The 25180-nt window shown below is 35.4% G+C and overlaps 1 protein-coding gene across 1 annotated transcript in view; it reads left to right on the top strand.

Moving 5' to 3' along the window:
• mtor (mechanistic target of rapamycin kinase) overlaps positions 1–25180 on the top strand; it is a 269916-nt gene that overhangs the window by 72970 nt on the left and 171766 nt on the right. Inside the window, exons 22-28 of the mRNA XM_056463247.1 lie at positions 7531–7643; positions 13484–13646; positions 15808–15900; positions 18937–19083; positions 21402–21544; positions 22063–22225; positions 24329–24474. Coding sequence (XP_056319222.1) covers positions 7531–7643; positions 13484–13646; positions 15808–15900; positions 18937–19083; positions 21402–21544; positions 22063–22225; positions 24329–24474 — 968 coding nt within the window. The remainder of the gene's footprint in view (positions 1–7530; positions 7644–13483; positions 13647–15807; positions 15901–18936; positions 19084–21401; positions 21545–22062; positions 22226–24328; positions 24475–25180) is intronic.

Here is a 25180-nt window from a genome sequence, read left to right as displayed (position 1 = left end):
TTTTCTAAATGTGATTGCTTTAGGGTAGATTCTTAAAAAGTAGGGTTATCCGAGCCTCTATAAATGCTGCTGGAAATGAATCAGTGTGAATTGCGAAATGTAGAGTATGACACTGATTGATTTAGCTTTCTCCTTTAAATGCGTACACATGGCCAAATCTGGCTTTATTGTAAACTCATTATGCACCTTTATTTGCATATTTTATTTAAATTAATGGTCACATTCATGACATGTTGACTGGCCAACTTTTTGACATTTGGGTAGAGTTCCTATAGTAGGTTACAATATTATTGTCTTAATTTAAATTTAGTGTTATTTATTTTAAAAATCATCAAGTAAATCAACAATGTCATGGTAATGTGAGTTTTACACTATATAAATCTTTGTTTGATTCATTCTTTCTAGTAATATGAAACAGTTTTTTTACTATAAAAGTATGCACTGTATAGTTGACTATTGTGCTGCAGCTTTCTTTATATGCCTTCATTTTGTTTATCATCATATTTGCATGACTTGCTATTGTCTCCCTTTTTTAAGAGCAAAAATATATTTAATGAAATCAGCCTTTTAGACTTGTCAGTCAGACGTTAAAAAAGTGTTAGATGTTACAGATAGTAAAACTTAAGTGCTGCTTCACATCCAGGCAAAAAATAAAACAGCATTTAAATAATTTTTTAACCACGATTTTAGTTGTAAACTGTCTTTAGTGTTGGTTATGTGGACAGCGCATTTGTGTATTTACCGGAAGAGTCAGTCTGGTCATTTTACAGTACTTTACCGTGGTAAATGTGTGAAAGCACCTTATGTTTGCTTTCTGTGACACCTGTTTCATGTTATTTCAATATGTGCTGAGTTCACCTTCTGGTGTCAGATGATCTCATCCCATATAAAACCATCTTACGTCCTCTCCTGACGAACAACACACCTTTCCTGAATAAACGGTTTTATGTCCTTATCTAGATCATCTAATAACCTGAATTTTAGAACTTTTTAGAAGACGGTTTTAGAAAACATTTTTGTCTTCACAAACTAGTGAATGTTACTAAACTAAACGGCATACAAAAAATGTATAACATAGAGTTTGTCTTTGAAGTGTGTATTTTGTTTTAAAATGTGTGTTGTCTGTGCATGACGATCTGTCTGCATGAACTGAATGTGGACGGTTCTAGTGTTAATGGACATGCACAAGCAACAAATTTTAAACCCGTTTCACTTTGTCACTTTACACTTTAACTTAGTCTTAACGTGCCTTTATTCAAGAAAATATGGATTAGTACACAGTTTATTTTACTTTTTTTTTACTGGGAAAATACATGCATGTTTCAGCTTAAAGCTTTTCTTAGTGTGTAAAGCAAGTCAATCCCTCCACTCTTTTTTTAAGTGATTTGCTATATTGATGATGTGGGGTTCTGTTGTAAAGATATGAATGAAAATTGTCTAGTATTTTACTGGAAATAATGATTTTAGTAACTGAATATTGGGTAATGAATAGTGACGACAATGTGTGGATCACAATCATTTCTATTAAGTAATCATTTAGATAGACACAGCAAAATAATAAAATTATAATCACTTTGTTTAAATCAGTTTTAAACGAGAATAGTTGCTGAGTCATGTATAAATCTTGTTATTTTACAGCTTAACGAGTTAAAATTATTTGCAGTATTAATTAATCTTAAATTTACTTATTTATTTTGAATTTAAATAGGTTGAGCACAGAAATATTTGAATAGATAAACATGAATGGCAATACTTAATACTGTAATATGAAGTTTAACATAATAAAATTATTCATTTTTTTCTTATATAAAATACATAGACAATATAAGACTGTTGTTAATTTTAATGAAAAATATGACATTTTCAGTAGCAGTATAAAAAAAATCACTTTCTGTATTTAGTATTTTGACTACTTCAACACAGTAGCTAGTCTACACTTTCTTTTTTAATAACAATAACAATTGAATTTGCAATTTCATTTAGGAATTTGCAGAAATGTAGTTACATTGTGATGATATGTTGGTGCTGATTTTAGAGATCCATCTAATTTTTGGCTGCCAAAAATGGCAGAAAAAAGGCTCGCTGGTTTTACTCCTCCCCCAGCCGTATAATCACTGCATTGTGTGAAGCATCTTTCACTCTGGACATGGAAAGCACTGCGCTATGAAACCCATCCATTTCAATGGCTTGTGCCGCACAAGGGCAGTTTGTTGCTCTGCCATGCTGTGGTCAAAGTTATAAATTACAAAGTATTCTACTCTCTGGATATTCCACTCATGTTCCTGTATAATTGTCCATGCATGAACCGCACATGGTCACCAGAAAAGCAAAGTCTGCTCAAATGATGCACCGACAGGACATTTATGCACAGTACTATACTTGTTCCTGCTGCTTACAATGGCGCTACTGTGCTGTTAACCGCAATAATACTTTATACTGTCAATAATATGTTATTTCATAGTCTTGTGTTTTTTAAAAACGTACACTATAAATGAATTACAGTTTAAATTAATAAGTCTCACAAAATTAACTTATTAATAAAATAATGACTAATTATTACAAAGCATTGGTTTCAGTTTTTCGCTCAAGTGCTTACAGGAGTTGTGGTTTTGGCCCAGAATTTTCATTTCGGAGCTTTCCTATAATTTTTTTTTTGCTAAAACTCAGCTATACGTTAACACACAGAACAAAAACAAATGAAGAAGAAAGAAAATAAGGGAATCCTGACATACCGGGTCATTATAAGAAACCAACAGGTGGTAGGGCTCCAAGGTGAAAAAGCTTTGTTACCTGTTTGTGTGTTAAATGGATAGTTGTACCATGTGCGTGTCTATATTCATACCCATATTGTGACCTGTAAAAATCTCCTTTCACACTTCAAAAGAAAGTCAAGAATATCAGAGCTCCCCAGAGCTCCTCAATCATTCGATGTCTTTTCTGCCAGTCTTTAGCCTTTAACAGATGTGTGCAGCCACCGGCCAAACCCACATACCCCACTCAAGTAATTCAAAGCCGTACACCCACATGAGCCTTTCCTCCGCACGCCTGGAGAGCCCATAACCACTGTCTGCGTCACCGAGAGCACTGAGGTCATTCTACAGGAGCTCTTAAACTGCCTGTCAATTGTTGCGAGACAGATAAGAAAACAAAAGCTCCGTCATTCACTTTACCAAGATTTCATCCCTGTGTCTCCAAGGAGCATCTAAACAAAGACGGTTTATACAGGGTTTGTTTTTTAATATATATGACATGCCGATTGCAGTAAGAAAAGTATAGAGTAATATTTTATATTCATTTTTAAATAAAAATTACTTTGATTCACGGTTTTCTATTAGCACTTATTCGCTTTAACGAACTTGCATTTGTTGGTCATTTCGTGTCAATTCAAATACATGTCAAAATGTGCTTATTAGAGAGAAGTATTTTTGTTTTTAATAATGAAAAGGTTAAAGAGATGTGTGTTGGCTTGAAGAATGTATTTTTTAGTTAATGTATTTTTATATCAGTGATAGACCAACTATAGCATGTGTAAGTAGTAACTGAATTAAACTATTATAAAACAATGCATATCTAAGGTACTGATTTACACTGTAAAACATGCTTGGTTCTACACAATACCTTCATCTTTTTCAATTCCAACACAAATTAATTAAGTTAACTCAATCGTTTTTACAAATTTAAGCAGATTGAACATAAAACAATTAAGTTATCCCCTCCAAAAAAAACTTAAGAATTTTATTGTTTCAACTTATTTTACTGTAAATGTAGTTTGAACAAGCAGAACAAAGAATTTTTTGTGTGTAGAGATCTTGAGTGTTAATTATTTTCTGATCATTCAATAGACCGGAGGCAATTATTCTGCTTAAACTATGCTTACCATACCTAAAACACAATTCAGTTTTAGTTTGTTTTGACTAGATTTTTTTTTTTATATTAGATTGTTGTAGGCCGTGATATAATTGAAATCATTCTGCATAGTGATATGTATCTGTAATGCAACCAAGACCACAAGACCCCTGCCATTAACTACTTTAGCTGTGCATGTCTTACAAAATAATTCTATAGCTTCATTGTGCTTCAGGTGTCCTGAGTTCGAGTCCCGGCTCACGGTCCTTTCTCAATCCCATACCCTCTCTCTATCTCCAACTTTTCTTCCTGTCTAAATACTGAGTTATCCTAATAAATTCTTTAGCAAAAAACATCTTTAAAAAGCAGGAAAAAATTGCAAACCTTAGGGGTCATTTACATTTCATGTCTAAAAACGTGAGGAAAATGTAAACCGCAATGCTTTCTTTTTCATTCAAGCACAGGAGCTTGTGCTCCTGTTGCGTCTCTCATTGCTGAGCAACTGCGCTCTCCTCGACTCTCCATTTCAGCAAATAATGTGTTTCCTGCACAGAGAATCTCTTGCAGTTTCTCTGTTTCTAGGTTTATTAAACTTTAAGAGGAGGGGGGAATGCTGTGTTTGGGCGCATACCAAGCAGAAAATTTGACCATATAATCTAAGAGCTGGATAGTGGGAGATCCAAAATATATTTCAGAGTGAACAAACACCAGTTTGATGATCTTATAGAAAAAATCTGAAATATTAAGATGTTTTCATCTCATTGCAGCACAGTTGTACACAGGGCTTTACGTTGACACCCGCCAACCCGCCAAATGTGGGTAGATTTCAACTGTGGCGGGTTAGAAAGACTCTCTCACTAGCCACTTTGGCTGGTTAAAGTTTTTAAATGGTAGTTTTCTTAAAAGCTGGGTTCGACAGTAAAGATGGCCCAATATGCATGCAAATGTCATCTTCGACTAGCAGTATGACTCACAAAAATAGCGTTCGCACGAGCAAAAGAAAGCAGGTTAATACCGAATGAGAGGATGATCACTTGTGCGCACAGCTGATTTGGTGCCCACAAACTGTTTAGAAAGCATGCTCGCTCCCCTTTCTTGGCGCGAAGCAACCGTGCCCGGAAACGCAACTGATGCGATCGATTGTCTTTGAAATAGACTGGACAAAAAGTGATGCTCATGCACCCACAGTCCTGCTGCTTCCAAAATCTCCAGATGTTTTTAAAAAATGTCTTTTTGTAAGCAGCAGCGGTTGCCGGTTTACCTTTAGCCATTCTTTCAACAGAACAAATTATGGGCCTAAAGTTAACCGTGTGCGCATGATCATCCTTCCATTTTCACACACGTTTTTCACCTGCTTTCTTTTGCGTACAGTTATTTTTGTTAATGTGGTTTAATTATCATTTTTACAAGAACATTGCTTTAATAGAAGATTAACTTCCCATTAATGTATAGTTAACTAGTGATCTGAGAGACCTTTAGCCAGGACAGACTACTGTGCATATTTTAGATACATGGCAATAATAATTTTTTTAATGTAATTGTTTTTTTAAGAAAGGTTTTGTTGAATAAAAAGAGCATGTATACAGCTATATTTTGCTTGGCAATTAATATTTTGCTTTAATATATTATTTAAAATTTGTGGCTAAGAAATACTTTTTTTTTGTTTTTGGTGTGGGCAGAGATAAATTTGGTAAATCCTTAGTGTTGAACCCTAAAAAGTCATGTGAAATAAAAACTAATTGTAATTCGACACTATGAAACCATAGCCCATTTGCTCATGCGCATTAAGCAAGTTCAAATACAAAAAAAGTGAAATGAATGAGGAGGCATGTGTACATAACACAAAGTCTAAATCAAGTAATTTTAGCATGCCAAAGTCAATAGATGCATATAAAATATGTTTTCCCAACAACAAAATTGTGGCTAGTGAAAATGGCGAGTGGCTAGTAATGTTGGAAATCTACTAGCTACAGTGGCTGGTAATAAAAAAAGTTAATGTCAAGCCCTGCTTGTACATACTCTAAATCTAGGGCTTTACATTAACACCCGCCAACCCGGGTTAGACAGCCTCTCCTACCAGCCACTTTGGCTGGTTGAAAATAATTTTTAAATTATAGTTTTCTTAAAAGCAGCAATCGACAATAAAGATGGCCCAACATGCGTGCAAATTCGATCTTAGAATAGAGAAGCAGGATGACTGACATAAATAATTGTGTTCGCGCGAGCAAAAGAAAGCAGGTGAATACCGAATGAGAGGATGATCACTCGCGCCACAGCTGATGTGATGCGTGCGACTGTTTAAAACAAATGCATGCTCCCGTTTCCTTGCTTGAAGCAACCGTGCCCAGAAACGCAACTGGTATGATCGGTTCTCTTTCAAATATACTAGACAAAATGTATTGCTCATGCACCCACAGTCTCGCTGCTTTCAACAGCTCCAGATTTGTCTTTTTGTAAGCAGCACCGGTTGCTTTCGCTTTTACCATTATTTGATCAGATTGTTAATAGGCCTAACATTAACCCTGTGTGCGTGATCATCCATCATTTATTGTCACACAGTATGTTTGTCACCTGCTTTCTTTTGCTTACGGTTATTTTTGTTAATATGGTTTAATTTTCTATATTTTTTTCAATAACATTGCTTTAATAGGATATTATCCCATTTATGTGTAGTTAACTGGTGATCTGGGACCTTTAGCCAGGACAGATTGCTGTGCATATTTTAGATACATGACAATAATTATTATTATTTTTTTAATCAACTGTTTTTTCGTTTTTTAAGAAATGTTTTGTTAAATAAAAAGTATAGTATACAGCTATATTTTGCTTGTTTTGACACATTTAAAATGTGTCGATAATAAATAATTATTTATTTGTATAAATAAATAAATAATTATTTATTTATTTTTAGTTTGGTTAGAGATAAATTTGGTAAATCCTAAATTTTGAGCTCTGAAAAGTCATGTAAAATAAAAACTAATTGTAATACGACAATATGAAACCATTTGCTCATTCTCATTGAGTAAACTCATGCACAGCACAAAAAAGTGAAATGAACGAGGAGGCATGTGGACATAACACTACATCTAAATCAAGTAAATTTAGCATGTCAAAGTCAAATTTATGCATATAAAATATATTTTCGCTACAACAACATTGTGGCTAGTGAAAATGGTGAGTGATCACAGTGGCTGGTAATCAAAAAAGTTCATGTCAAACCCTGTCTATATCAAAGTCTGTACTCCAGATCGAAACTCTTTAAATATTTTAGATTTGCTTTTATTTTCTATTGCATAACTTTTATTTCTACATAGGTTAGATTGTATTGTTATTATTTGTATAATTTTATATTGTTGTACATTTTTTAAGCATTTCATTGCATATAATACTGCGTATGACTTTGTATGTGACAAATTAAATTTGAAGTTGATTTGAATTTGAGTTGTGCCTGGAAAAACTAGTGTCAGCATCTATTTTAAGCATGCTTGCCATTTGTCTACATTAAAAATAACAAATTTGAGGCATGCTGTTTAAAAAATGTTTAAAAGCCAATCAGAAACAAGCATTCAGCAGACCTGTTGAATAAATACATATAATATGTAGGGCTCCAATGTTTTTGCCAGAGTTTTTTTTTCATAAACCAGTCTAAGGTTTTCATGCCAACTTATTCCTTGTCTGTCCTAGCTACTCATGGCCATCCAACTGTTCGGAGCTAACCTGGATGACTATCTCCACCTGCTGCTGCCTCCTGTAGTGAAACTGTTCGATGCCCCGGATGTCCCTCTGCAAGCCCGCAAGTCAGTATTAAAATCTACCGCACCTATTTTTTTTTTCTTTGAAAAAAATAGATATATACAGTGCTCACCATAAATGAGTAAAGAATGAATTAGGACTGGGCGATAAAATCGGAGTCTGTATTTATTGACCGAACACCATTGTCAAATTCAATAAATAAAAAAGTTCGGTATAAAGTTTCTGTATGAAGCGCTATAGTTTTATTAAAATGTGGCTGCTGAGCGCGCGCCTTGGAAGCAATGCCAATAAGCTTAGGGTGTAAGTTTGTCATTTCCATTGGAGGCGTGCGATTTGCACAACGTGCATATGGGAGTGACGCGCACATGTTGTGCAAGCGGCACACACATGATGCGTGCACATTTTCCAGGCGCACCTAGTTGAAAACATCTCAACTTTTCTGAATTTATGTAAGTAGAACTAACCAATCTGCTTCACACTTGGAATAAACACATTTCAGTAATAACGGCAGACTAATTACCTCAGACAAACACACTGCACCCAAACACTGCAGTGCTTTTTAATCCTCTCCATAAACTTCATGGTTTCCGCTACATTCATTCTTCCATAGCAGGGCGCCACAGCAGCATTCACAGCCATTAGTACATTACTTCTCATTCAAAACATTCAGTCGTTGTTGTTTTTTTAATAGCGGGATATAATCTCACCAAAACGTGTTAAAAGGTAAGTGAATTACAGCACGACCTTCTCTGTAATCATAGTGGTGCTCTGCGTCATTTGTTTACCCTTTAGAGTGACATGGTGACTGACTGACAGGTGCGTGATGCGTGACGCTAGCAAACACAGAGAAGCTTTCAGTTAAGATGAACATGGTTTCCGTTTCACTTTACTTCAGGATGCATTAATGCCGCTCAGTAGGTCTTTTGGAGAAATTCATAAATATTCCTAGCAAATCTAATGAATGTTGGAGACAAACGAGTTACATAAATACACTAAATCGCACTTCAGCAGCGTTTATTTGCGAGCGCAGAAGATAATCTGCACTTGAGCAGCGTATATTTGAGGGCACGCAAGAAGTTTTGTGCATGAACAGAAGAAATTGTCGCGCAGGCAAAGAGATTCGCTTGCTCTTATTACATGAATGCGCGCCGCTCTCGACTTCCAACACTACGCCACAGGTAGTTGGTAGATCTGTGTAAAAGGCCCAACAGACTCTGCCACCACAGCTGGAAAAAATCCTAGAGGAAAAGCTGAACTTGTATCGGAGCCACAGCAATGGTTTGTCCATTTGTCATCCTCTGAGAAAACGATTGATGTCGCCTAGTTACAGAAAGAGGGCAGGGAGCGTGAGTGCATTGGAAAATGGTGAAGGAAACCACGGTTGCCAGAATGGCTTTTTGGTTTCTTTTCTTGTGCATCGCAGCCACTAGCACCCCATCTGAAAGAGTTTTTAGCATAGAGGGTAATGTAGTCATCTAATTCACAGTTTGTAATGTTGCAGTATGTATTTGAACAATGATGGTTAGTTCCTTTAGTTGAAAGCTCAGATTTGAGGTTTGAGGTTTACTGCATCATTATTATTCATACCTTAAAGTTTGCTTTGATTGTTCAGCGTTTACATTTACCATTGCTTTTATTTATTAAGAGAGTGTCTAACACTTATGTTCATTTTATTATAAAGAGATCACATAATTTGTTTACATTTTTTTGTTTTTATCTATTAAAACTATTTGCTTTAGTAATGTTGGTAAATTAAAATAAAGTGATTAAAAAATCCTAATATTCCTAAATGGATTGAATAAAAAATATTTAATAATTATTAAAACCGAATCATATGAATCATGATATCGTGATTATCTTTTTTGCAGTATCGCTAAGCCCTAAAATGAATATTTTTATCCATTTCTCAGAGAATATAGCCAATATGTTCTGGTGCATTTATATAAAACACGTATATTCATAAAAATAAGAGTTTAGATGTCTAGTATCTTTAGGAATAGAAAGATAAAACATTTAAATTGAAACAAACTAATTTACACCAAGATTTTTCAACTAAATTTGATATTTTTTATGTTTCTCTTGATTTTTCCTGTTATTACAATTTTATTTAGCATTTTTCCCGAACATTCAATTGGGTGTATTCATTTTTGGACTGTGATCTTTTTTGGATTAGTTCCAGTTTTGGCTTTGGTACGAACTAATGTTTTGTATATGCAGAGATAAATTAATGTTAAGCATCCTGTAGAAAATGTTCATTTAAAAGAGAGATCTGTGAGGGGTTTACTCCTTTATGCTGAGCACTGTGTATGTGTGTGTGTGTATTGTATTTCATGTCATCTTGAAGTGTGGATAGGTCCACTGAGGTAGGTATTGAAATTGTTTTCACTACCGTGGCGAGGACAGATGCAAATCAGATAACCCCAGAGTCTATGAGGACAGGATCACATTAACACAGCGGTTTTGGCCAGCTGTCATTACTCTCTGCGAAAGCTTTTTTACAGACAGGAATCTGCGTTTGATCCCTATTATTTTACTGACAAAGTGTTGAGCTGCGTTTCAGAAAGAATTTTAAAGAGAAAATTGACTGGAATTGAATTTTATTATTGTGCTTGATTGTGTTGGCTGTATCGTGATGCCAGATGTGTTTTCTATTCTCTGTGTCCTTTTTTTTAAAAAGCTTGAAATATATAGAGAGCAGGACGAATAATAATATATTTATAATTTATAGCAAAGGAAGGAAATGAGGTGTGTACATTTGCCACATTAAATAAACATTTAAAAAATAAAGAAGTGAATCTGCTCAGAAATTAAGGCTGCTCGATTATGGGGAAACTCATAATCATGATTATTTTGGTCATAATTGTAATCATGATTATTTAAAATGATTAGCAGTCATATGACCAAGATGTTTTGGAGATGTATATAGTTTTTTTCCCCTGTAAATGAGGTTGCCTTAACAACTATACATTTCAAAGGTCATGAAATTTCACAATTCTTAATATTGAAGCAACAAACAAACTAACAAAATGTTCTCACAGTTATGAAAAGGAAAAAATACATTCATTCATTCATTTTCTTTTCGGCTTTGTCCCTTTATTAGTCTGGGGCTGCCACAGCGGAATGAACCGCCAACTTATCCAGCCCATGTTTTACACAGCTGATGCCCTTCCAGTTGCAACTCATCGTTGCAAACGTCCATACACACTCATAAACTACGGCCAATTTAGCTTACCCGATTCACCTGTACAGCATGTCTTTGGACTTGTGGGGGAAACCGGAGCCCCCGGAGGAAACCCACGCCAACAGGGGAGAACATGCAAACTCCACAATGAAATGCCAACTGACCCAGCTGAAACTCGAACCAGCGACCTTCTTGCTGTGAGGTGACAGCACTACCTACTGTGCCACCGCATCGCGGAAAACATACAATAGAATAAAAATATACAGTTAAAACAAACTGTAAGAATTAAACTTGCTTTGCTGCTTAATAAAGCTACTATATGCCTTCAGGTCAAGGGCAGTGAGTGATTTTGTGCTTGACTTTATTTTTATTTGAGTAATAATGATACAAACAGTTGGCAGTGAATAGCGCACTGTATACCAAACTTCCAAACTGTATACCGCAATTTGGAAAAGTCAAGGTTTCAAAACTGTCAAAATTTTGCTATACCATTCCTATGGTATGTGTAAGATTTCTTATTTCTGTGTCTGTTTGTTTTTTACAACAGTATCTCTTGCAGAAAACATATCCAAAGAGGCCATTTTAATTTGTAATGAAATCTGTGTGTTTCATTGTGACGACAGCAGAAGTCAAGGATTCATTTGAATTATTTAGCCTGAAATGTTTACTGTTAATATATTGTGTTCAGTGGGGGGAAAAGTTAGTGTTTTTTTTTTATTCAGACATTTAAAAATATAAATATTGTAGAGCAGTAATCACAATTAAACCGTGATATTTTTTGTCCTAGGTTATCATACACTGAAAAAAATTATTCAAAGATGATTCCTTGGATTTGCTAAATTTTTTTACGTTAAGTGGTTGTAAACAATTTATTTGGGCTTAATTTAAACAAACAAAGTTGAACTTTGCTCAATTTAATTTGTTTGTTTAAATTCAACACAAATAAATTGTTTGCAAAAGTTTTGCATGCAACACTTTTTTCTCAGTGTACCGTCAGAATTTTACACCTGCCCATGCCTACCGCTGTCACTTTATTAGCCACAAGGGTTCCACTTTCACATGTCGTTTCATTTGGAACTCTTTACATTTGTCTATTACATAACAAATAAGGAGTTAATGTGAGCAATCACTAAGCGCCACATTCTGACACATTTGTGCATGTAATTGACCATTTAAGTCAATCAGTGCATGCACACAACAGCACAAGTTTTTTTGCAGTTTTAAAAACATGACTAATTATTCTCTAATCTAATACATGTCAATAAATACGTCATGCTGCAAAAGTCATGTTACATGATTTCAATAATTTCCATGTGAAATGCAGACGCACAAATGGAGACTATTGAAAGAGGACGGGAAATGACGCTATAATCATTTTATCCGAAATAAATATAGAAATTTGGTTTTAATTAATTGCACAGCTCTATCAGAATCATTTGTGAAGAGGTAGCTAACACATGTTACTATGAGCTACAGCAGGGGTCTCAAACTTAATTTACCTGGGGGCCACTGGAGACAGAGTCTGGGTGAGGCTGGGCCGCTTCAGGTTTTACACAAGAAATTAATTATATTAATAATTATAATTTTTTTATTTGCTTACTTTTTCATCGTATTTTGTGTTAAATTAAGATAAAGAGATTTGAAAAGATTGGAATTTTTTAAAACACAAAAACACATTAAAAATTAAAAAGAAAATAAATCAATCAGTAATAAATATTAATAATAATAATAATAATAATATTAATAATAATTAGATTTACTTTTATCCGCCGTGCTGTTTCTACAGGAAAAAGAAGCAACAGTGTTGTTGTCATTTGTTTTCACTACTTTTACATCATATAGAAAAATGTGTAATGTTTGTTGTGTGAGGTGATGTAAATACAATGTAGGTAAAGCGATGCAAATGACCTACAAATAATGGTGCAACTCTATAATTGGTCCGAGTTACCGGGGACTGTTATTGCTGATGGACAGGTGTCAATGTGTGACTGCAGACGACTACATTAGTCTGCATTGAGACCATCCACACAATTCACACAGCATTCGCTGCACTCATTCTCACTCTCTCTCTCTCTCTCGCACACACACACACACACACACACACACAGACACACACACACACACACATACACATGCAGGTATTCACTGGGCACAAGTTAATGCCCCCCAGTCCTGCCCCTGAGAGCCATATACCCCACTGTGATTGGTGGGTTCGTTCAGCTCCACACACAAAACTGTAAAGGGCTACACATATCAAACTCGCGAGCCGCACTTACATTAAACATTCAAATTAAGGTGGGGACCACAAACTATCATCCCGCGGGTTGCGAGTTTGAGACCCCTGAGCTACAGTATTAGGTACTATATGCCTGTATCATTTACATGCACACATGCACTCACACTATCAATTTCGCACACACCCTCCCTCTCTGTTTGCTCGTGACTGATTCAGATCAAGGGCTAGAAGATCTAACATGCCAAAAAATCGGTCAAATATTGTGCTGTAAAGAGCAAAACTAGTTTTAACTTGTCTATAACATCATGGAATAATTTGGAGAATCAATGGCTTGCCATGCATTAAAGGATTTTAAATGCATGAAGGGAAGATCCTTTGTGCCACCAGATTTGAGTCATATATTGACATATTGACAGTTTAACTAAATGTTTTTAATTACTTTTGCTTGTTTTATTTTTGTTGTTTAGGGTTGCCTTGGAGACTTTAGATCGCCTGACTGAATCTTTGGACTTCACGGATTATGCCTCCAGAATTATACACCCCATTGTTCGCACTCTAGATGTTACTCCAGAGCTGAGGAACACCTCCATGGACACACTGTCCTCACTAGTCTTTCAGCTTGGTAAAAAGGTACAAGCTCTAAATCTACCCCAAGTCTGTCTAATAGTTATAGATTCACATGTAATATTTAAAAGTATTATCTTTTCGTTAGGGGCAGTGCCTCTAATGATGCCTTAACAGTTTGAAAGTAAACTATTAAACCAATATCCAGAGTTTTATGTCATGAAGTAGCTGTGTAATTATTTCCTAGTGTCTTAATGCACAAAGAGGCTTTCAATCAGGGACAGGAATGAGGTCATCGCTTGAACCATTCTTCCAAAAACCCTTTTAAAATTACCAGTCAACATGTGGCCATCATGAACACCAGACGCATGTTCTGATCCCTTTGATCACTGCAGGCCACGATCATCGGTTTCCTGTGTTCGAGGAGCAACGCTTTATTTGTGTACTTCCTACTTGATGGGCTTTTAGGCACATGCACACACATGTGCTCGCATTCACTCCCAACACCATTTTATTATACCGTATGGAATCAAAATAATCATTCCAATATGCTTACCCTCCCATTCGTTTAGAAAGAGTCAAAGTGCTGCTACTAAGTTGATTCTAAAATGAAAGAGGATAGTGCAAATCATTCTGTAACTTTAGATGTGAATACTGATTTCAATTCACTGAATCTTTTTTTATGTATGCTTAATTTTGTAATTGTCTGTTTAGTTCTTGTTTATACATTACATACAGTTGAAGTCACACTTATTAGCTCTTCTGTGTTTTTTTCCGTATTTCACCGTATTTCATGTTTTTTTTTCTGGAGAAAGTATTATTTGTTTTATTTCGACTGGAAAAAAAAGCTATTTAAATTTTAAAAATTTTTAAACATTTTAAGGTAATATTATTAGCCTCCTTAAGCAATATATTTTTTGATTGTCTACAGAGTAAGCCATCTTAATACAATGATTTGCCTAATTCCCCTGATTTGCCTAATTAACCTAATTAATTGAGTTACTTTAAGCTGAATACTAGTATCTTGAAAAATAGTTAGTAAAAAATTATGTACTACCATCATGTTAAAGATAAAAGACATCAGTTATTATGAATGAGTGATTAAAACTATTGGGTTTAGATATGTGTAGGGGGGAAATCTTTTTTTTTTTTTTTTTGTTAAACTAAACTGAAATTGGGGAAATCTGCACTCACTGGCCACTTTATTAGGTACAACAACAGTAACTCAAATAAACATTCGTTACAACCGAGGTATGCAGAAGAGCATCTTTGAATGCACAACACATCAATCCTTGAGGCGGATGGGCTTCAACAGCAGAAGACCACACCTTGTGCCACTCCTGTCAGCTATGAGAAGGAAACTGAGGCTACAATTTGCAAAGGCTGACCAATATTGAACAGTGGAAGGTTTGTAAAAATGTTGCCTGGTCTGATGAGTCTCATTCAGATGGTAGGGTCAGAGTTTGGCATCAACAACAGGAAAGCATGGATCCATCCTTCCTTGTATTAACGGTTCAGGTTGCTGGTGATGTAATGGTGTGGGGGATTATTCTTGGCACACTTTGGGCCCATTAATACCAATTGAGCATTGTGTCAACACCACAGCCTACCTGAGTATTGTTGCTGACCATGTCCACCCCTTTTATGACCACAGTTTACCCATCTTCTGATGGCTAATTCCAGCAGTATATCGCACAATGTCATAAAGCGTGAATCATCTCAGGCTGGTTTCTTGAACATGACAATGAGTTCACTGTACTCAAATAGCCTCCACTGTCACCAGATCTCAATCCAATAGAACACCTTTAGGATGTGGTGGCACGGGAGATTCGCATCATGGATGTGCAGCCAACAGATCTGCAGCAACTGCGTGGTGCTATCATGTAAATATGGAGCAAAATCTCTGAGGAATATTTACAGTTCCTTGTTGAATCTATGCCACGAAGGATTAACGCAGCTCTGAAGGCAAAAGGGGGTCCAACCTGGTACTAGTAAGGTTTACCTAATAAAGTGGCCAGTGAGTGTAAATACAGGGTTGCTAATAATTCTGACTTCAAATATAATTACAGTACATTACAATTATGGTTTAATCATGTGGAAAATACTTAAAGACCTTATAGAATTGTGTTGACATTCAACTGTTAATATTTGAATGAATGTTCATGGTTTTAAAAAAAACATTGTTTAAAATAGTGTATAAATTAATCTGTCTTTGTTTCATTCACAGTATCAGATCTTTATTCCTATGGTGAACAAAGTGATGTTGAAACACCGCATCAATCACCAACGCTATGATGTTCTCATCTGCCGTATCGTCAAGGTCAGCATCCTGCCTCCTATTTGCAGATTTTCTACATAAACTAGGTCTCTGATGACAATTCATGTCTAAAACAAACCTCCTCTTGTGTTCTGATGGAGAAGCCTGCCTCTGTTTCCTGCATTTACTGTAGCCTCCTGTGTCAACCACCCCTCATTCTTTGCTAGTGAACCCAGACTTCCTGTTCTAGCACGTGGCCTCTTGGCATCCAGAATTAATCTTGTCCTTGCCATTGACATGCATCATTTTTTTTTTTGAACATAGAATGTCCAACATATAAAGCTAGTGGGAACTTTTTACCCCTTTTTGAAGAATAAACCTTTTATTTATTTACATACAGATGTTTTCTCCCTTTTGCTAGTGCAACCTAAATGATGTCACATTATTTTTCAAGGCACAGAGGCACAGCTTTATTCCAATGTTAATATATAGTACTATGCAAGTCCACCAGCTTTGGAAGCCTAATACTTTTGCACAAATATATCTGTCGAAAAGGTATGGAGGGAGTGCAGGGTCATTACGTTTGGGTGAACTATACCTTTAATATAAAATCAGAAAATATAGGAATTATGTACACATTCATTCATTTTCTTTTCGGCTTAGTCCATTTATTAATCCGGGGTCGCTACAGTGGAATGAACCGCCAACTTATCCAGCACATGTTTTTACGCAGCGGATGCCCTTCCAGCCGCAACCCATCTCTGGGAAATATGTACACATTATTCAGAACAAAGTTACTTTTGGAATCAAAAGACTTGCAACCAAAGTCTGTGTTTTTAATGTGACATCTTTAGCAAAAAGCTACAGCTTGGACTTTTTTGTTTAGTCTTTTCTGAAATTATGTGCTATTTAATATCAAGCGTCTTTCAGCGTTTCTAAGAGTTCTTCCTTAGATTTAGCATGTTCTATCTTTCCTTTTCTCTCTAGGTAAATCTCAAAAATATTGCCTATGCATACTGTATATAATAGTCAGGTCTGGACTCTGTGGAGGCCATTTCATGACTTTCTTTTTTTATCAGTTTTTTTAAATCAAACCAGAACCTGTAATTTCTGGTTGTATTTGGTTAAAAGGAAATAAAAGTAATCTATACTACCTGACAAAAGTCTGAACTACTGAACTACCGTTTCAATGAATTACACTGTTTCAATTTTCTATGATCTTCTATGTGAAGCTGCTTTGACACAATCTACATTGTAAAAGCGCTATACAAATAAAGATGAATTTAATTGAAAAGTCTTGTTGCTGAGAGCAATAAATAATAACTTGACTTCTAGTTGATCCTTTGGAAAAGTGGCAGGCATTTTTCCAAAAAGTCATCTGTTGAACTGTATCCCATTCAACACAAATACTGCAGAAAATCTATTGGAACCTGCATGGACCCAAGATTCTCAAAGAAATCAGTCAAGTTTGGTGAAGGAAAAATCATGGTTTGGTGTTACATTCAGTATGGGGCAAGCAAGAGATCTGCAGAGTGGATGGCAACTTCAACAGCCTGAGGTATCAAGACATTTGTGCTGCCCATTACATTACAAACCACAGGAGAGGGCAAATTCTTCAGCAGGATAGCGCTCCTTCTTATACTTCAGCCTCCACATCAAAGTTTCTGAAAGCAAGGAAGGTCAAGGTGCTCTAGGATTGGTCACCCCAGTCACCGGACTTGAACATTATTGAAGCATTAAAGATGAATCCAAAGAATCTTGATGAACTCTGGGAGTCCTGCAAGAACACTTTCTTTGCCATTCCAGATGACTTTATTAATAAGTTATTTGATGCAGTCTTCCAAGCTCATTGGAGTCGTACACAATATTCCTTCTTTTTGTACTGCACCATGACTTTCTATTCTATACTGTACATTATTTCTGTTAGGTGACTTTTGTCTAAGCAAAGTCAGACCTTACTGTCCTAATTAAATAATCACAAATCAAGGCATGATCATATTTTATTTTGGTAAAATAAGCTTAATCTAGAGGCCTTTGCCTTTCATATAAGCCACTTCTGATACCAAATTATCAACTAGAAGTCAAGTTATTATTTGTTGTTCCTAAAACTTGGATAGGCGACAAGACTTTTGTCAGGTAGTGTTTGTATAATCTCATTATTCCTTCACTAAAACAACAAATGTAACTGCGGGCCTGACTTTAGCACAGAACTGCATAACATATATAAATATTAGTGCTGGGCAACCATTTAAAGAAAATTAATTGCGATTAATCACATGATTTCTTTTTCTTTCTGCAATTTATCTCGATTAATTGCATTTTTATATGCAAAATTCGTCAATGAATTCAAAAGTAGTATATTGCGCACTTATTTTTTAAGGTCTGGTACAGTATATGAAAAATTGCAATAACACATTAAACAACGGAGGTGTTTTTATAACAGTATTCTCTTTACTTTTTAACAGTTAAAAATATCTTGTAAATCTTAACTTAAACAGTAATGTAATCAAATTAAATCTAAAACCAAAGCTATTAGCCACTGCCAGGGCGTTTAGTGATAAGTAAGTGATTATAAAATCAGTGGTTCTCAGTTCCTGTCTTTGGAGCACAATGTTCTCAGATAATTAGTTCGATAGATGAGAGATTTATGTGGGAATTATGGTCATAATTGCAGGGTCCCTACACAGTCTTCACTACTCCCTACTAACATAACCACGGGAAATCTTTACTTCATAATGATCATTCACGAATTTACACAATGGACTTTTAAAATAAAAAAGCAAAAATCTTTTAACGTGCAACAAACTAATTGTCTGTGTTAATTAATTAATGTGTTAACACTATAATAACAAGATACTGTGCCGTGCCCAAATAATTATATATATTATAAATGTAATACAATTTTATTTAGGTATTTTGCTAGTACATAAACCGCAAGAACACACAAAAAAAAAAAATTCTAAAAGTTTTGGTGCCCTTTCTAGGCTGTCTTTTGTGCATGCAGGTATGTTTTAGCTGAACACAACTGTGCATGTGTGTACACACGTGTGTTTCTTTTGGCTTTGCTAACCTGTGTGTGTGTGTGTGTTTCTCTGTCAGGGTTATACTTTAGCAGAAGAGGAAGAGGACCCTCTAATATTTCAGCACAGACAATTGCGTAGTAATCAAAGTGACACACTGGTCAGTGGCCCAGTGGAATCTGGACCTATGAAGAAGCTGCACGTCAGCACAACTGCTCTTCAGAAGGTTTGTAACCTTCAGAACTTCACACTCACATATCAGAGCATCTGTGGTTAACATTTGCACTTGCCAGTAACAGTTTGGTAGGAATGTCCACATGAATGTATAGATACTGAAGCAGAACAATCTCTCTATTAATATCAGACAGTCCCAATAAAATTAACTTTGGCTCAAGGTTTGGAAATCTGAATATAACATCTAGTCATTTTCTTTCACATCTTGAAATGATGAAATTGAATCGCACTGTCTTTAATAAACTTATGTCAAAGAATGTAAAGAATGAAAATCTTTTCAAATTGTAAGGAAATGAATCCTCCTAAATTCATGCTGAGCATATCTCTTGAATATATATATATACGAAACACGTTACAGTTATGAAATGGTTTGATAACAAGCAGGAAATATTTTTGGGCCAAAAACATGACCACATTGAAATGGTCTATATATATATATATATATATATATATATATATATATATATATATATATATATATATATATATATATATATATATATATATATATATACATATATACATATATACATATACATACATACATACATACATACATACATATATATATATACATATATATATACATATATATATACATATATATATATATATATATATATATATATATATATATACATATACATATACATATATATATATATATATATATATATATATATATATATATATATATATATATATATATACATATACATATACATATACATATACATATATATATATATATATATATATATATATATATATATATATATATATATATATATATATATATATATATATATATATAGACCATTTCAATGTGGTCATGTCTTTGGCCCAAAAATATTTCCTGCTTGTTATCAAACCATTTCATAACTGTAACGTGTTTCGTAACGGCGATTCAATCATAACTCAACATTAAAACAGCTGTCATAACAGTATTTATATATATATATATATATATATATATATTAGTTGAAGTCAAAATTATTCGCCCTCCTGTGCATTTTTTTTTTCTTGTTCAAATATTTGTCAAATGAAAAGCAAGGAATTTTGCACAGTATTTCCTGTAATATTTTTTCTTCTGGAGAAAGTCTTATTTGTTTTATTTCAGCTAGAATAAAAGCCGTTTTCAATTTTTTAAAAAACATTTTATTTTCTATTGTCCTCAGAATAAGCCACTGTTATACAATAAGTTGCCTAATTACCCTAACTTTTCTAAATAACCTAGTTAAGCCTTTACATGTCAATTTAAAGGGGAAATGAAGCACTCAGTTTACATTATTTTGCACATTAGATTCCACTTTATATTTTTGAAAATATATTAAATAAACTCCATTTTGAAGAAAACAACTTTTCTTTCTATAGCTTTTAGACCTAGGGCACCGCCATCTTGGAATGTCGATGTGTCTGACGTCACAGAGTTGGTTCCGTTCCCTCAGCTGAACAGATAAAGTGGAAGTAAAGGACTGAGCACGGAGACTGCAAAACCTAATTTAACCCAATGCGTGAAATTGTGGACATGGAGCCGATGAAAAAACAAGCATCAGATGTGATTCTAATAAAAGAATATATATTTCTTCTATTTTTATGTTTTCCCTTTTTAATTACCGATCATTTGATATACTTTGGTCCACTCTCTGTATTACGCTGCCTTACTGCCTAATGCTGATGCTTGTATTTGCATCAGCTCCACGTCCACGTTTAAAGCAGTTACATAGGTGACTTCAGGGATCTTCAACATTATATTATCCAACTTTTTTACATACTAAACTTCTTTCAACAGGCTTTCTCAAGCCACCATAAAGTTTGTCCTGATATATTTTGTTTAGAAATATGTTGAAAAAATCTTTTTATTAAGCAGAAATTTGGGGGGAAAATATATATAGGGAGGCTAATAATTCTGACTTCAACTTTATATATTTTCATTTGAGCCACATCTGTCTTTAGAAGCACACTAGATCATCCTGTTCAGACTGAGATAGTATACATGTGTCCTCTGGGCGCACTATTGAAGGCATTGTCTGTTGTCTGCGATTCATGAACGCATCATAATCACTCACAGGTGTTCCCTGAGAGCTTTTTCCACTATCTTCCGAACCATCGTATTCAATTTCAATTATTGAACATTCACCCATGGATGGACTCAACAGCCTTGAGTGTCTTTTGTCTTCATTTACCAAAAAAATCACACACAAAGATGCCTGAATGCTCTCTGTGTAGTGGCGTGCAAGGCTAATGACTAGATCAGAGTTCATCACACATGTTTTGTCTGTTTATTAGTCCTCTTTCTGCTGTTTGCAGGCGTGGGGTGCAGCCAGGAAGGTGTCCAAAGATGACTGGCTGGAGTGGTTGAGACGTCTTAGTGTGGTATTGCTAAAGGAATCCTCCTCGCCGGCCCTGCGCTCCTGCTGGTCTCTGGCACAGACGTATATACCACTGGCTAGGTAAACTTTACCTTCTTTGTCTGTTTTTCTACTGAGGTACATTTCAGTACAAGCCCAGGGTTCACATGGGGGACCTTAAAAGTTTATGAATAAAATATATTCAAGCCCTGGTAATATAGACTGCATAGATACAGTTTCCTGAATTTATTTTGTTCAAGAAGTTTTGTCACAGCGTAATACTCAATACTTTAAAGGGCTACTTTTACTCATACTCTAAGTAATATTTTAAACTTTACTTTACTTAAACTATATTTTTAGGCAAGTAATGGTACTTTTACTTGAGTATTATTTTTCTGTACTCTTTCCACCTCTGCTCCTATTTGAAATATGTAACAGTACCTTAAGTTTTTAATTTGAGGGCATTGAGGGCATTAAAGTCCTTGAGTTTGAAGATAACCAAAGTGTGGAAACCCTTTTAGCCTTAAAGACGCACATGTATCTTATGGTCAGAAGTAATTAGTATCAACTGTTTTACGGAAATGATCAGAGCATGTGTGTGTATTGTCTGTTTCTTGCAGGGATCTTTTCAATGCTGCGTTCTTATCGTGCTGGTCAGAGCTGAGCGAAGACCAGCAGGATGAGCTGATTCGCAGCATTGAGCTTGCTCTGACATCTCAGGATATTGCTGAGGTCACACAGACACTGCTCAACCTCGCAGAATTCATGGAGCACAGCGATAAGGTCAGTGATGAAGCTGACATTCAACCGCAAGCATCATTTTAGGTCTACATCACAAGATTAATTAATTAACAAACCTTGCAAGACCAAAAAAATATCTCAATATCAGGCAAGTTTGTCATATTTTATATTTAATAACGTTTATTCATGAAGTTCGCTGCTTGATTTTTTTTTCTTTTTTACAATGAAAAATCTCACCAAAAATCTTAAATTAATTTACTGATGTTTTTTTCTGTGTCCTGTATTTTTTTCTGTATTTAAATAAATGACGTTTTTGTATGTTAACAATTATTAGCTTATTTTTAGCTTAGCTTATTAGCTTAGTGTTTAAAGGCTGATTTATACTTCTACATCAAGCACACGCATATGGTCCGGCGAAGCCTTCATGTTGTCGCAAAGCCCTCGCCGTGGCTGACAGCAACACTGACAGGCACCTCTCAAAAAATGTAACTACACGTCGCAACGAAGCGTTGCGCAAGCTCTGTGATTGGTTGGCTTGGTATCGCTGACAAGTGTGGGCGTGGGTGAGAGCCACGCGAACCTGTTGGAGCAAGTGTTTACAAGTGTGGAGTCCTGTGAAGGAGCTCCAGATGGAAACTTTTCTTTTGTGTTTACCTTATGATTAAAGTTGTTGCACATCTGCCAGTTCCCATCTCTGAATGAAATAAAACACCAGTAAAGAAACTAGACACAGAGGAACATAAACACATACTTCCAGCTAGCATTTCAGAAGTGTTATTAAAGTGCAACACAAACAGTGTTGGGAAAATGGAATTACAAAAATAATTTTTTAAACATTTTTTTGTCTTTTTCTTTTCATTAAACATTTGTATTTGCGTTGCTTTAAGGTGATATATTAACTGAACTTATTCTCAGGTGTGATATGTTTTGCATACTAATAAAGCATTTTAGCAGAAGTAGATGAAGATTGTTTAAAATAACCTTGAGCTCTGCTGCTAAAAACATCCTGTCTGCAGAAATATGTTCAAACTGAATACAGAATGTGTGCAGGTGAGAAAGGTTTAGACTTAATCTTGTTCAGAGAATTCGTAGAGAAAGAGGACATATGTATGGGTGCGGCCAATGGAGGTCTGGAGAATAATTGACAAGTGACGAATGAAAACTGTTGCGCACCCCTGAATGTAACTCTGACATTGCATTGAGGATAACGGAATTCTGTGGATCGAATTATTCACTGGTATCCAATAAATTACTAATAAAATTTATAAATTGACATTGAAGAAAATCCTCTCCTGACCTTTTTGATTAGATATTCCTACAACAGCACAGAGAAGTATAAATGCACAGCTACGCACAAGGCATGCACCGTGGGTCATGGCGATCGCTCATCGCAGAAGTATAAACCAGCCTTAACAGAGCAAGGAATTTTTCACAGTATTTCCTATAGCATTTTTTCTTCTGAAGAAAGTCTTACTAGTTTTATTTCAGCTAGAATAAAAGCAGTTTTAAATTTTTTAGGTCAATATTATTAGCTCTCTTAAGCAATAGATTTTTTCGATTATCTACAGACCAAACCATTATTATACAATGACTTGCCTAATGAACCTAGTCAAGCCTTTAAATGTTACTTTAAGCTGAATACTAGTATCTTGAAAATATCTAGTAAAATATTTTGTACTGTCATCATGGCAAAGAAAAAATTTATCGGTTATTATAAATAAGTTATTAAAACTATTATGTTTACAAATGTGTTGAAAAAAAGATCTTCTTTCTGTTAAACAGAAATTGGGGGAAAATATACATGAGGGCTAATAATTCTGACTTAGTTCCCCTCCTCACTTAGATGATTTATTTCCATATTTAGTATGAGCTCATTGTGTTGAAGTCTGAATCAATGGTACGTTTGTTCGCTTTTATTCCATCACAACAAACACTGCTCACACCCTCCGCTGGTGACATGGCAAATGGGCATTAAAGGTTGAGAGCTGTGAAGTGAAAAGTTTACCCAGTTAGACTGTTATATAAACCCTTCTGGGATAAGTGCTTTGTTCTAGCCTGATTAATATGCTATTCCATTCAGTTCATGTCCTCTATATCTAAAATCTTTCTTTGGTTTATTTTGTGGTTGTTCTTTTTGCCAATCAGGGCCCGCTTCCGTTGAGAGATGACAATGGGATAGTTCTGCTGGGGGAGAGAGCTGCTAAATGTCGGGCCTATGCTAAAGCCCTGCACTACAAGGAGCTGGAGTTTCAAAAGGGGGCTTCACCACTCATTTTAGAATCTCTGATCAGGTAGGAAACAAACTTTAAGTCTGATACTGCATTCACACCAGACACGAATTAAGTGTGAAGCGCGAGTGATTTACATGTTAAGTCGATGCAAAGACACGGATAGACATCTTGCGGCACGATATGCTCCAATGAGTCAACGCGATTCACACGAATAATGCGGCGCGAGTTGAGCATTTTGTGCAATTGACGAATTGCTTGAGTTGGAAAATCTGAACTTCAGTGGACATTCGCGTGATTATGACGTAGCGCCTGTTGATGAGGAAAATCCTCCTGCCCACACCGGACAACAGTCCATCAAACTGGGCTCGGCTGTGTCCGAAGCACCGCTGAAAGCCTCCATCATCCAGGTATAGTTTCTGGAGGAGTTTATGAACTCACAGACTCACACACATCTATTCACGCGTCTGGTGTGAACAGCATAAAGGGCCGCATGTCGCGCCTAAAAGCGTGTGGAAAGGTCAAGCGCGTCCCTTTCTTCACCGTTTTCAACGAGCTTTGCACTTACGCTCCTTTGTCATTGCTAGGCGACCATCAAGCGTTTTCTCAGAGAATGACAAACTTACAAAACATTGCTGCAGCTCTGATACAAGTTTTATTTATGGTGAAAATTAAAATGCACCGCAGTGTTTGGGTGTTCTGTGTTTGTCTGAAGTAATTAATCTACTAAAATGCGTATATTCCATACAAAGTATGAAGCTGATTGCTC

Source organism: Danio aesculapii, chromosome 8, assembly GCF_903798145.1.
Source record: "Danio aesculapii chromosome 8, fDanAes4.1, whole genome shotgun sequence".
NCBI classification, from domain to species: Eukaryota; Metazoa; Chordata; class Actinopteri; order Cypriniformes; family Danionidae; genus Danio; species Danio aesculapii.
Note: the sequence above shows the minus strand (reverse complement) of the source record. Positions and strands in the feature narration are given on the sequence as shown.